The sequence below is a fragment of the Castor canadensis genome, chromosome 11 (assembly GCF_047511655.1).
Source record: "Castor canadensis chromosome 11, mCasCan1.hap1v2, whole genome shotgun sequence".
Classification (NCBI taxonomy): domain Eukaryota; kingdom Metazoa; phylum Chordata; class Mammalia; order Rodentia; family Castoridae; genus Castor; species Castor canadensis.
Window position 1 is genome coordinate 15,475,641 of NC_133396.1, and position 13,312 is coordinate 15,488,952.

At 40.2% G+C, this 13,312-nt stretch overlaps 1 protein-coding gene across 2 annotated transcripts in view; it reads left to right on the forward strand.

Moving 5' to 3' along the window:
* Cep95 (centrosomal protein 95) overlaps positions 1-12,127 on the forward strand; it is a 24,918-nt gene extending 12,791 nt beyond the window's left edge. Inside the window, exons 7-20 of one of the 2 annotated variants that reach the window (XM_074045449.1) lie at positions 635-763; positions 1,541-1,731; positions 3,741-3,853; positions 4,036-4,165; positions 4,367-4,520; positions 5,387-5,526; positions 6,293-6,388; positions 7,243-7,369; positions 7,788-7,957; positions 8,059-8,133; positions 9,198-9,350; positions 11,048-11,194; positions 11,482-11,553; positions 11,798-12,127. In XM_074045449.1, the coding sequence (XP_073901550.1) occupies positions 635-763; positions 1,541-1,731; positions 3,741-3,853; positions 4,036-4,165; positions 4,367-4,520; positions 5,387-5,526; positions 6,293-6,388; positions 7,243-7,369; positions 7,788-7,957; positions 8,059-8,133; positions 9,198-9,350; positions 11,048-11,194; positions 11,482-11,553; positions 11,798-11,974 (1,874 nt within the window). In that variant the 3' untranslated portion in view covers positions 11,975-12,127. The remainder of the gene's footprint in view (positions 1-634; positions 764-1,540; positions 1,732-3,740; positions 3,854-4,035; positions 4,166-4,366; positions 4,521-5,386; positions 5,527-6,292; positions 6,389-7,242; positions 7,370-7,787; positions 7,958-8,058; positions 8,134-9,197; positions 9,351-11,047; positions 11,195-11,481; positions 11,554-11,797) is intronic. The other variant, XM_074045450.1, reaches the window with a different exon arrangement.
* Positions 12,128-13,312: the final 1,185 nt, after the last annotated feature.

The following is a 13,312-nucleotide window of genomic DNA, read 5'->3' on the forward strand; positions in this document are numbered from 1 at the left end:
CAGAGGACTTATTTAATACAATTAAGGCAAAAGAGAAAAGGTTGAGAGGCCTGGTATGCTCGTTGGGAGGCATATTTGTGTTTGATGTAATAAAAGGGCTTCAACACTTGCCTTTCATTTTTAATTAAGATGTCAGAACTGTCATACACATTCACAGGCATCTAATATTTAGACTTCAATTTCTGAACTATAATTCTTTAATTGTGGTGCTTGCCACGACCCAGCTGTTCCTCTCTTTATATAACAGTCAGCGTTTCTGTAACTCTGGCACCTATTTTTCTAAAGCAAAGTAATGAGCTGGGCAGGGTGGTGCACACCTGTAATTAAGGCACTCAGAAGGCTGAGGCAAAAGGTTCCTGAGTTCAAGGCTAGCCTGGGATACATAGCAAGATCCTGTCTGAAGCAAACAAAACAGACTTAAGCAAAGTAATGAGACATTGAGTAAAACTCTGCTTTCGAATTACATACCTGATTCTGCAGAATTGCCTCTTACTATATGATAATTATTTAAAATAATTGGTTGAGCCAGTATTGTTCTTTCAGTATAAATGCTGTGTCTGTTGACTTTTAGTGTAATATTTAGCAAACTATTTCGACAGCTTAAAATTTTTACCTTTACCATTTCTTTTCCTAGGTCCTCAAAGTTCTGACATGCAATCTAGAAAAGCCTTGACATCCCCGAGTTCTAAACCCTATGAGGATGCATTAAACCCACCCTCATCCAGTTTTCTGTCCAAGAACAGGACAGCCTTTCTTGAAGATGGTGAGTGGTAATGGGTGTTGGTTCTTTAGACTACTGCTGGACTGGGAACCACAGTTCTGGGGAGGTTCTCTGTTGCTAGTAGCCTCTTTGCTTTTATTGCCCAGTTCTGAGATTCTTTTTGTTTTTACATGCTATTTTCTGTAAATGTTTGCTGTTATTACAAGCTCTGATTTCTGCTTAACATGATCTTTGGTTCCATATTGTTGTGCCAACTATTTTACTACCTAAGTCCTCTCAAAGACTGTTTTCTTTTAAAGACAATAAGGGTTTCTGATACGTTTGCATATCATCTGTATTGTAACTGGAAAAACACTCTCCTTCCTTATTGTTACCCATAGAATTTTCATACGGTATTATTACATAAACTCTATTAATGGCTAGCTAGCTTTCCAGCTACTGGAAATGTATGTAGCTGCTCTTCAAGCCGTTAAGCTGCCTCTAGTTTTTCATTATTGTAAAATAACTTTCAGGGAATACTTTTATGATAAGAACATTAAAATTACATTCATACTGACTTAATTAAATCCCTATTTGGCTAAATACACATCTGCAGTTTACTGTGTATGTGCTTCATTTTAAACAAGTTTGAAAAATATTCCTGGGCTGGGGATAGAGCTCAGAGATACAGTGCTTGCCTAGCACATGTGAGGCCCTGGGTTCAATCCCCAGCACCACACACACACAAAAAAGAATGTTTATATATAGATATGTATATGTAAAAGGATTTTTCTCTCAGAATTTCATTATAAGATCCACTTTCATTTGTCTTACCAACAGAAAGCCCTTCTGTGAGCATGGTTCCAAGTGCTAGAAAGCTAGGGGAGCCTATCCGACCAGCTATTCCTTTACACCCTCCCTACCACCCTTCAGAACCGCGAGCACCCTGCCCCATAGGAAAGGAGTACTTACGCTCAAGCTACTGCTCCCCTGCTGTAAATTCTAGTGGAGAGCACACTGCAGTTGTTGTGGTAAGTGGAAAAACTTGCTTGCAATTGGCTAGAATTCCATATATTTTTCTACTTTTAGTGTTGGCCGTTGAGCCCAGGGCCTTGTTTATGCTAAGCATATGCTCTTCCACTCAGCCACATACACCCTGAGCCCCAAAGGCCTGCATACTTAAGGGAGCCTCTGTTAGAAGAGAAGTCAGTGATACTGCACCAATCAAAGCACTGTTAGGAAGACAGAGACAAAACGAGTCTGTGAAGGGGAAATAAGAGCCAGTACATATGGAATGTTATCTGTCACAGTTCCGGGTACTTCACAGATATTGAAGAATGTTTTCCTCAAAACAATTCTGGAATGGGTACTATATTTTCCATGGGAAAGTTGATGTAGAGAGGTTAGTATCTTGTCTGAGGTTAAACAGCAAGTGCAGAAACAGGATTTGAACTCAGGCATTCTGGCTTCAAAACCCATTTTGTATGTCCCTAATTAAATAATAAAGGACTGTAAAGATACCAGAAAGAAAACAGCCATCCATCTGTATTCCCACCACCTAGCATGATGCATTGGTAATACCTTGCCTACTTGCTTTTACTCCTTTCTTGGGGAAAAGAAAAATCATGCTGTCATCCTCTCCCTAGCTTCCTAGAAAGAATAGGAAGATACGTGCCAGGGTGAATTTATAAACAATGATACATTCTCATTAAGAAATTCAAACAAAGCATGGTGATACATGCCTATAATGATAACTACTCAGGAGGCAGAGATTAGAAGGATCAAGATTAGAGGCCAGGTTGGGCAAAAAAAAAAGTTAGTGAGACAACACCCCCCCCTCCCACCTGTCTTCACCATCAAGCCAAGCATGGTTGTGTGCATCTGTGGTCCCACTTAGGCAGGAAGCATATGTGGGAGGATTGCAATCCAAGACCAGCCCAAGCAAAAAACATTGAGACCCTATCTGAAAAGTAACCAAAACAAAGAGTTTAGGGTTGTGGCTTCAGTGGTAGAACGTCTACCTAGCAAGCCTGATGCCTTGAGTTCAAACTCAGTACTGCAACAAGAAAAGAAAAAAGAAAAAAAATTCAAACAATGTAGGAAAAGTACAAAGATAAAATAAGCATCATTAGCACAATACAGCTATCATTCTAAACATTCTGTACAGATAAGAAAATGAATAAATAAAGAAAAATGGGGTTATAGGCTAATAGTTACCTTTGGGGGAGTTCAGTGGGAGGGCCTCTGAATTATTGGCAACACTCTTGTTTCTTCATCTGGGTTGCAGTGAATGAGAATATTCATTTTGGAATAATTCATTGAGCTGGGCACTTCATTTATTTTAAACTTCATTTAAAAAACTTAAAAATGTGATTATATTTGTTATTTACTAAAAAGTATTTAAGTAGAAGGATAGACTCTACTTAGCATGTGTGAGGCCCTAGCTCCACTCCCAGCACCAAAACAAACATGACTCCCTTTAAGATTAAGAAATAAGTCATTAAAAATATCAAGAGTTTCTATTTTGGGAGGTTTCATCTTTGTTTTAAGTGCATTAATTTTGGACAGTCCCTGTTGACTCTTTGGTACAAAAGATAACAACTTGAATACTTTCCATTTGGGATCTGATCGTTTTGTATTGACCATGTGTAACTACAACCCTGAATCTCATGTTTGAGAGCCCCTTGCCTGCCTCATTTAGAATGACATCCTGAGCCATACTTTTTCTCTGAACACAAGTTGATAGACACTGCGCTCCAGTACTTTGACGTTAGGTATCAATGTGGTGTTCTGACAAACAACTGTGTTTAAAAACAAACATGGAATTGGGTGGGTGGCACGTTCCTGTAGTCCAGCACTTGGAAGGCTGAGGTGGGAAGATTGCCAACCTGGGCGAGATAGCAAGACCCCATCTCAAAAAAACAAAAAACAAAAAACAAATCAACATGGAGATTGAAGGACCCGGCCTTGTGTCATCGGTCCTTGTTCTGTGTGACTTCTTTCTAGCTCTTTCAAATCAACTCTTTTCTGTTGTTAATAGGAACCAGAAGATAAAGTTACCTTAACTTCCAAGCTGCCTAACGATAGCGAACAGGAAATATATCTAGCACAGGTTCAAAGCCCCAGGACAAGGAAGCTTCCCAAAGGAAAAAGGTAATGATTGCAATAGACTTTGGTGTTTACTGTTGATTTGCATAAGGATTTGAAAAATAAAGGGTACAATTCTCCAAATTTAGCTGTGGAAACCACGTGAAGTATTTATTAAAGGATGTGTTACAGTTATTTTGAACGACTTAAATGGCTACATAAATGTCATATGGCCACTTTATTAACAGGAATGAAAACAGAGCTTCAGCCTCATCGTGGGATTCACCTTTCCCCCAGAGGCCAAGAAAGAGGTTAACAGAGCAAGAACTACACGCAGTGTCAGAGAAACTCTCTCAACGGCTCTCTGAACTGGATTGGGCAAGTCCTGTTTTTCAGTGTGTATTGAGATTGGGTGGCAGGGGGATTGAAAGTTCAAGCCCATCCTGGGCTACATATTGAGACCCTGTCTCAAAACAGTAATAAAAAACAATCAAAAAAAATAAATGAAACCTGTCTACTCCTACCAGTTTACATTCTGTTGAAATCAAAGAAAGATGTTGAAAAGAATTTTCCCAACAGATGTTAAAAAGTGCCCTAGGTGATCGAATTAAAGAAAAGACGGATCGTAAAGAACATCACACTGGAAATGAAGAAGTGGACAGTGGAAATGAGGAGGCACTGTCTCAGCACAGTGACAGCATCATGGAGTATGGGCCAAAGAAGCTAAAGCCAGGTACTTACCTCAGAGAGGCCTAGATGGGGCATCCATATGAACTACTAACGACTTTCTCATTTTAAGTACTTCATAAATAGATGAAAGGATAAAAAAGGGTATCCAGGTAACAGTGGTGTTATTTCTTCTTACCACCGCTTTTATACTTTAACTTATACATTACTTGTCAAAATATACTATTCTATGTTCTTTTTAAATTTTACATAGATACTGCATATATTTATTTTTACATATTACTTACATTTTACATAGATAGTGCATATATTTATTTTTGTTGATACTTGGAGATCCGGGTTATTCATTGTAGCTGCTGTGTAACTGAGTTGAGACAATGTGCTCCATTGACACTGGCACATATGTCACTGTTTACCCTTGAGGGAAAACTCAGGACTGTTTGCCTCTGTTAAGTTTTGCTTAGAGGCACGCAGCTCTGTAAGTATTCATATGATATTCTGCACATTTTTACACCCCTCCTCAGGACCTGGACAGGAAAAAGGACAGCAGATACAAAGCTCAGATAGCTCACCTTTCTCCCTCCCTATTTTTCTCCATCACCAAGAGCACCTTCTGTAGGACTTTATGCACAGAAAGCATTCCATGAGCTCAACATTGAATATACAACCTAAGTACTTACTTGCAATAAGTGTTCCTTTCTGTCTTTCTGGAACTATTTTGAGTTGGCACATATATGTCCATTTGTCTGTTTACTTGATATGACTAAACATACAAATACAAATTACAAAAGAGTCCATGTACCATGTTTACTCAATATTCTCTTTGGATTTGGTAAGAACCAACCATTTGGTTTTCAGCTTACCATTTTTAACTGTCAGGAAATAATGGTGAAATGCCTTTTTGTGTTACAGGACTTTCCACACCCAGAAAGCCACCTTTCAGGTCCCATTCGCTCTCTCCAGCTCCATCAAACAAACTCAAACAGTACCAGATCGAGAGAACAAGGCAGCACAAGCCAAAAGCATCAGACACCCGCCAATTCCAAGCTAAGGTACGTCCTCATCTCAACTGCCATTGGCAGCAGGAGAACCATATCCCCTCAGCCAGTGCTACTGTGAGTACGCCACTGATTAAAGGTTTAAAGTGCACTTTGTATGGCTGCATCTGAATGGACGGTAGAGAATTATGTGATGTAATTTATGAATAGAACATAAAAATTACACTCATGAAAATAACCTGGACAGTGTTAAGTGGATTAAGAAGGAGGAGATCATTGTGGGTTGGTATTTTCAAAGACTGTCAGAGATGGAGGAAATTAAGGTAGATTAAACAGGAGAAAGTGCCCAGCAGAGGAGATGGTTGGGCTCTGACAAGGACTGGTACAGATACCAAGAACACATTCTGCTGTGGAGCAGGGATCTTGAAATGCTGTGTGAATTTGGAACACTTAGCTGTTTTCCATAATGGGTTTTATAATGTAGTATTTACAATGGTGAAAAGTGAAGTTAATTCAGATGTCTTAAAATAGTTCTACTCAGTACTTAACTTAGGATGTTAACTTCCACTCGAAAGAGTTATCAAAATAGTTATAAAACCCATAAGAACAAAAAAATGCATTATGTCAAATTTGGTGTTCTAGTTACATTTCTGTTAAAGCAGTACTTATGATACAGAGCCTGAAATGAACTTTTTTTAAAAAATGTGAATGAGCCCAACATCTTAAGGGTAATAGGATCCTAGGTGAGTTTTTTTCCCCTTCATCTTCATTTGAATATGTTTTTAAGAACTATAGTATTATATGACCTTTTCCTTTCTAGGTATTAACTGAAGCATTTGAAAGGGAACTAAGAAAAAATAAAATTCAAGAGAATATTGGATCTCAAGTGATAAAAGACAACAGCGAGGAGGAAACAGTGGGTAAAAGTCTCCCATGTAGTAATTGCCACTTGATCATATCAGTGGAAAATACAGGTGGTCTTTTTAAAAGAAAAAAGGACCAATATGGCCTTAATCATTAGTTCTTTGGGAAAAGGCAGGATTCCAAGGCTGAGGAATATAGCAGTTGACTGTCATGCCGAGGCTCTGGGTTCAATTTCTGACACCACAAGAAAAATAAAAAAGGTGTAGAATTTTCTCTTCTTTGTGAATTAGTCAAATTGCTTAGATAGAGCAAGAAATGGTAGCAAAGAAAACTAGTGTTTTTTCCATCTGCCTAAAACTTCCATCAGTTTTTAAGGGTTTCTACTGCTTAGCAGCTCACCAGAAGATTAAAGTATGGTCTTGGGTGACAAAGTTAAAGGAGTAAGACAGTGAACCCCAGGAGCTCTGTAACCCAAAGCCTAAGTGTTCAGTGCCTTTCAAACGGACAATTATAGAAACCAAGTGAAAACACAGGGGAAAATGCTGTTAATGAAAAAACTGGCTCTAAAGTTCAGTGTGGTTACAACTAAGCATGCTGTATAGTTGCTTGGGAAAAGGTTGTCAAAGAAACAAGGACATCAAAACATTAATAGTGGTTTTACTTAGGGTGTATGGGACTACAGTGGCTGAAACTTGAAAAAGATTCAGTGCTTTTTCAAATTCCACGGGATGCCAGAGGACAAATATGTCTTTAATGTAGAATAGATGAACATTAACCAGATTTAAAAAGTTTGAAGTAAGGTTTGGTTAGAGATTCGTTCACTATTTTTGTCAGCAGGTAACATTTAAGATGATTATGAGTTAGCCCTCTGTTTTATTTCTATTCTGTTTTATGTCTGCTTCTAAGGAAAAAATATACAGAGGTGTTCATAAAGGAACTCCAAAACAAAGTCAGCCCTGGAAGATTTACTCTCGAAAAACCACAGCTCCGAGTCCAAGAGGTGGCTTCCCAAACTCAAATAAAGCGGTTCCAAGTAAGAACCACAAAATTGTACTTTATGGAAAACTGGCGACCTTTGAAGTATATTCTGCATTCCAAGGACACAGCACTGAAAACTAACATCCATCACTTAGCAGCAGAAAGTTCCTTTTTATCACTGCCATATGGCTGGTTTTCTGTAGGGCGCGAAACTCGGCTGGAGCAGTGACTCAGGTGGTAGCATGCCTGCCAAGCAAGCACAAGGCCCTGTGTTCAAACTCCAGTATTGCCCAAAGAAGTGGGGCAAGGGGGGATGTGGATTTAAGGGGGAAAAAAAGTATATTTCGAATAATTCCTGTCAGGATCAGCACCACGTCGATTGACTAAGCTTTGGTCTTCCAGGAAGGTCGGGTCAGGGGAGCGTTCTTGGCAGCAAGTTGCTCAGATTAAGAGCCTCTCACATTTCCTTTCAGTGAAAGTAAATGAACACAGTCTCTTGCCTCTTATGCTGGAGCAGTTTCCATTTCTCTATGTTTCTGGCCCAACACTAAGCAAAATGTGGAAACAGCAAATTGCACAGACTGAACAGCTCAAAAATGATGCATATAGACAAAATCGATCAAGGAAGAAACTCCAGGATGAAGTAAGTTAGCATCAGTTTGAGTCTAAGAATATAAACCCAAGAGGAGAGCTTGTCCTTCAATGGCATTCTTAACCTGCTTGCCTTATGTCCCCCCCTTAAAGATAGAAGCAGTCCTAAGAAGGCATGACCTCCTTACTGCCCTTGTCAAGAAAGAATATGAACATAACAAAAGACTGGTATGTCAATGGAAAGTTGGACTTTGTAATTTTGAACTTAAAAGTTGTATTTATTTCCTGTATCGGGTACTAGCTAGGCAGCATATACTCTTACTTCCAGCACTTACTGCAGAAGTATCTAGGGCTTTAACCAAAATTGATGGGGGTAGGGGAGGACATGCTAGGTACTTTATATCCCATTTTAATTAGTCTAGTGGCAAATTAGAGAAGATATTTTCTATGAAGGAAAACCCATAGGCTTTGAGACTTTTAACTTTCCTGGGTCTTGCCATGATAAGCAGTGGGTACAGTTGAGATTTAGCTCAGTTCTGAACCTCTACAGCCTCTTCTAGGTGCCGAGTCATTAGAGCTTGGTGCTTTTTGCCCTGTTCTGACTCTCAGTATCTCTCTGACTATCTCTGAGATAGTTTGCTACCTTTCATTATAGTTTGGATTGGGACCATTTTTCCCTGTAAGTAGAGTGAAGGGAGAGGACAGGTAAGATCATCTGTCAGAAGAGATTTAAAGATCTTTGGTTGGGTGTAGAGTAGATAAGCCTCAAGAACTAGAATCCTAAACAGTTCCAAAAAGCCATTAAGACTCGCATGTGGTATTTTGCTATGGGGAAAAACAAAACAAACAAAACCACTTGAGGTGGAGACTTTATGCCCATGGCCCACTTAATCCTTACTGCTTTGTCAGGTATTTTCTTAACTTCCTTGGTTATGGCCTAATTGCTCTCAACTCAAGCTTTGCTTGAAGCCTCAAAATGCCCTTTGCCGCCTCCTGCTAAGCTGCATCCATGTGCTTAGTGGCCTGGGGTGGGGGGGTGATGAGGCCCTCACTCAGGAGTGCTCGGGGTCAGGCTGCTCTTTGCACAGTGGGGGCTGCTCTGTACATTGAGGTGACGAGACTACAAAGGCTGAAGGATTCCTGGAGCAGGTGGCCTTTCATTCTATTCCCAGGCAGTAGGTCCCTGGGCCACCATGCTTGGCTTACTTCTTGAAGGCATCATGATGAGAGTTGAGGGGATGGAGAACAAACTCAAAACTCGTCCTTCCTCTGGTTCTTGGCCCTTTTTCTAGCAAGACTTCAAGGACCGCATTCATAGACAGAAGTTGACCCAATCAAAGATAAAAGAAAATCGTCAACAAATTGTTCGTGCACGAAAATATTATGATGACTACAGAGTTCAGTTGCGTGCAAAAATGATGAGAATGAGAACCCGGGAAGAGATGGTAAGTTTGTCCAGCACTGGTAAGGAGGCAGATGTTGTCTGTTACCCTTCAGGACTACTTTCTGTTTTTGTGACTCTTGTCTCAGTTTGAATCCAGATCCTACGTTCTGCTGACCACCAAAAGTGCTCTTTTCCATGCTTCATTTTACTCCCTGCCCCACCCCACCCCTGCCCCTGCTGTGCATTGCCATCTGTTCTCAGACTCAGCCCTTTCTTAATTTGAAGTCTTGATTCCCTTGACCTCCAACACATAGATGCTCCTCCAGTACAGCTGATGCAGGGGTTGGGGAATTAAGGTCTGATGTAGGATTCCACATAAAATCAAGAATAGCTTACTGTGCTGTGAGCTGTTTTCACAAGGTATTTGCCGTCTCATCCTGATCGAGATGAAATGATTTAATCTTTGGGGATCCCAAATTATCAGTAAGCTTTGTCTCTGGAGTAAATATTATATTCATTATTGGACTAAATACCTGAGATATTTCTAGAAAAAGACACTGCTGACCAAATACTCTTGACAACTCAAGCTTTGCTTAAAGACCTCAGTGCCATTTCCTGTTCCTGCTGAGCTGCAGCTCTGTTGCTTAGTGGCCTGGGGGGAGGGAGATGAGCCCCTTCTTACAGAGCATGCCTCTAATCCCAGCACTTGGGAGGCTGAGGTGGGAAGATGGTAAATTTGAGGCCAGCCTGGTCTATCTACATACTGAGTTCCAAGCCAGCCTGGGCTACATAGTGAGACCCTGTCTTTAAAAATAAAAAAAATGTTTTTTTTCTTATGAAGGGAAGACAAGCCCCTTGAACACTTGCTTTACTATGGCTGCTGAAATGCCACCTACCTCCTTCACAGTCACACACTTGTTTAAGTACAGCACATTTCTGCTCTGGGGTTCTTGACTTATGTACATGGCTATTTAAAAATTCTTTTCTGAAAGCATTAAGGAAGGGAGCTTTGCGATGAGAAGATGGTGAACACCATTAGTTATTAACAAATACAAATCAAAACCGTGAGACCATTCACCTACTAGGAGAGCTAAAACAGACAAGTTGGTGAGGATGTAACATTGGAGCCTCCTGCAGGACTGGTGTATAAAATGGTGCAACTGCTTTGGGGTGCAACTGCTTTGGAGAAAGGTTACCAAAAGGGCATGGAGTTAACATGTGATCCAGTAATGTCATTTCTAGATATGTATCCACATAAAAACCTTTAAACAGATGTTCGTAGCAGAACCATTTATAATAACCAAAAAGGGGGAAACCCATATGTCCATCAGATTTAACAGATGAAGAAATGTTACTTATACAATATATATTCAAGTAGAATATTATTTGGTAACAAAAAGGGAAAAAGTACTGACATATTGCTGTGATAATGCTAAATGAAAAAGAAGTGTCTAAAGTAGGCAAATCAATAGAGATAGGAAATAGATTAGTGGTGCCAGGGGTAAATGGAGAATGGGGAGTGACTGCTGATGGGTGTGGCTTTTCTTTTTGGGGTGATGAAAATGCTCTGAAACTGGGGGTGATGGTTGTACATTGAATATACGAAAACCTACTGAGGTACACACTTTTGAATAATACTGTCATTTAAAAAAAATCTTTGTGAAATACAATCTGTATATACCTCTAACTAAGTAAAATGATTATGTTCCTAAATGCAAGTGCAACATAAATATATCTTTATGGTTAAATAACTAACAGATATTTAAGAAGCTGTTTGAAGAAGGTTTACAAATTCAGAAGCAAAGATTACGAGACCTAAGAAACTATGCCAAAGAAAAGCGAGATGAGGAAAAGAGACAGCACCAGAATGAACTGGACTCACTGGAGAATTACTACAAGAACCAGGTGGGCTCACTGCAGTGAGCAGCTTTCCCAGAAGGTTGGCTTAGGCCAGTGACAATCAGTCTCTCACGTTAATTCAGAACTGTTCATTCTACAGGTTACACTGACCCCACTTTTTTAAGACTGAGATTTAAGATAAGCTAGTGCTTGCCCATAGTATATGGTATATATGGCCCTATTTCCATTAAAATAATGGAAATATTTTAAACCTATGAACATTAAGTACAAGAATTGCTACATTGGGGCTGTAAATATTAAATACAAGATTTGTTTTTTTCTTCCCTATAAAGTTTTCATTGCTGGCAGAAGCCATATCACAGGAACGTGAGGAACTCAAAGCCAGAGAGAAATCCCAGGCCCAGGTAATAACAGGATATATTTACATTTTTAGGAAATATCTATATTTATTATATCTTTTAAAGGAATGGAAAGAGTACTAATAAGAATATCCATCTACGAGACATTTACCCTATGACTGTGACTTTATTCAGAGCTCCATAAGAGCTGCTGCTAAGTTATTAAAATTACCGGAGGAGTTTGAGGAGCTGGAAGGTGGAGAGGGCCTGGATACATGTGAGTAACAGGATGCTGTGGATTCTCTTCTAGACATTACACAAGGTGAAGAGGGAGCTACGGTCTAAGATGGAAAAGGAAACTCACCAACTACAACACATGATAACGCAGAACGATGACGACGCTTTCTTCAGGGAACTGGAAGCTGAGCGCTTCAGAGCTCGGCTTCAGCTGGCTTCCCTTCAGTACAGTAAAAATCCCTACCCATGAGGCCAGACCTCACAGGTGAAGTCTCTGAGGCCTTTACCAGGACAGTGCTAGAACTGAGCCAGTAAACAAACTGGGAAAATCATTTTTTAAATGCCTTGTGTGTTTACTCTAATACTTAGAATTTTTTTAAATAAAATTTTTTCTTAAAGCTTTTTGCTTTTGAATTTATGGCTAAAACCTGGAAAAGGGACATAATGTTAGTCGTATTTGTGCTAAAGCAATGAACAAGTCTTGATTGAGCAGCCAGCTCCTGAAGCCTATTGCTGTAAGTCAACAAAAATAGTGTGTATTTAACAAAACAAAGACACTTGAGGACCAAAAGAAAAATCTAATTCAGAGAAAAGCTAGAAATGTGGATTGGTCATCAGAGGTGGGCTTTAGGGTTGAACCTTGGCTGCATAATGTATGTGGTTTGTTACTACATGACCTTTGGAAGATAAATTTGTTCATTGTGGCTTCGATGGGGTGGAGTAAGACAGCAGGGAGGAGGAGGAGGAGGCAAAGGGTCTGAGGCCAGAGGGTGTGTACTCTAAAGGAGCACTAGTGATGACAGTGGGCGAGAGTACACCAACTCCACCTCTGACATGGGGAATATAAGAAAAGATAGCCCAGGCTGCTCAGGAGAGGGGTCTACCATGGTGAGGAAGCTTCAGTGAAGGCCAGGAGCTAGAAGAAAGCTTGAGAGCAATTGAGGACGTGGGGCCCTTGCTCACCAAAGCAGGGATGAGCAGAGGGTACCACAACAGGAGGAGGCTCTCAGAAGGGCATTCCACAGTAGCACCAGGAGGAGCTTATGAGTGGTGAGAAGCAGAAGGGGGTAGATCTGACAGTCTTGGAAAGACTAGGCAGCTGCCATCAACTGCTCTGGTCCCAAGGGCTACGCTCTTGGAATGGCAGCTGACTGACAGCAGGTTAGGCCATCAGGCAAAGATCCCTTTGCTCCTGGAGCAAAACCAATTTTTTGTCTTTTTCATCTAGGACTTGTAGATCTGCTGAGGTGGGGTCTTTATTCAAGTGCTTCCACCATAACCAACTTCTTTGCTATATGCAAATTGAGTTTTCAATACCTTGGTTTTTTGTTTTTGTTTTGAGTATCTTGTTTTAATTTGGGCTTTACTAAGACAAAGTATAAGCATTACCTTTCCAGTTCAGTTTTTCAACACCATGGAAGCTATGGGCCTAGCAGCTAGTGAGAGCCTGGCACCCAGAAGTACAGTAAGTTTTGGTTTTGTCTTATTGGAGACAGAGTTTTGATACTTAACCCAGGCTAGCCTCAAACTTGATGTCTTCCTCCTGCCTCAGCCTCCTGAATGCTGGGATTACAGATGTATACCACCA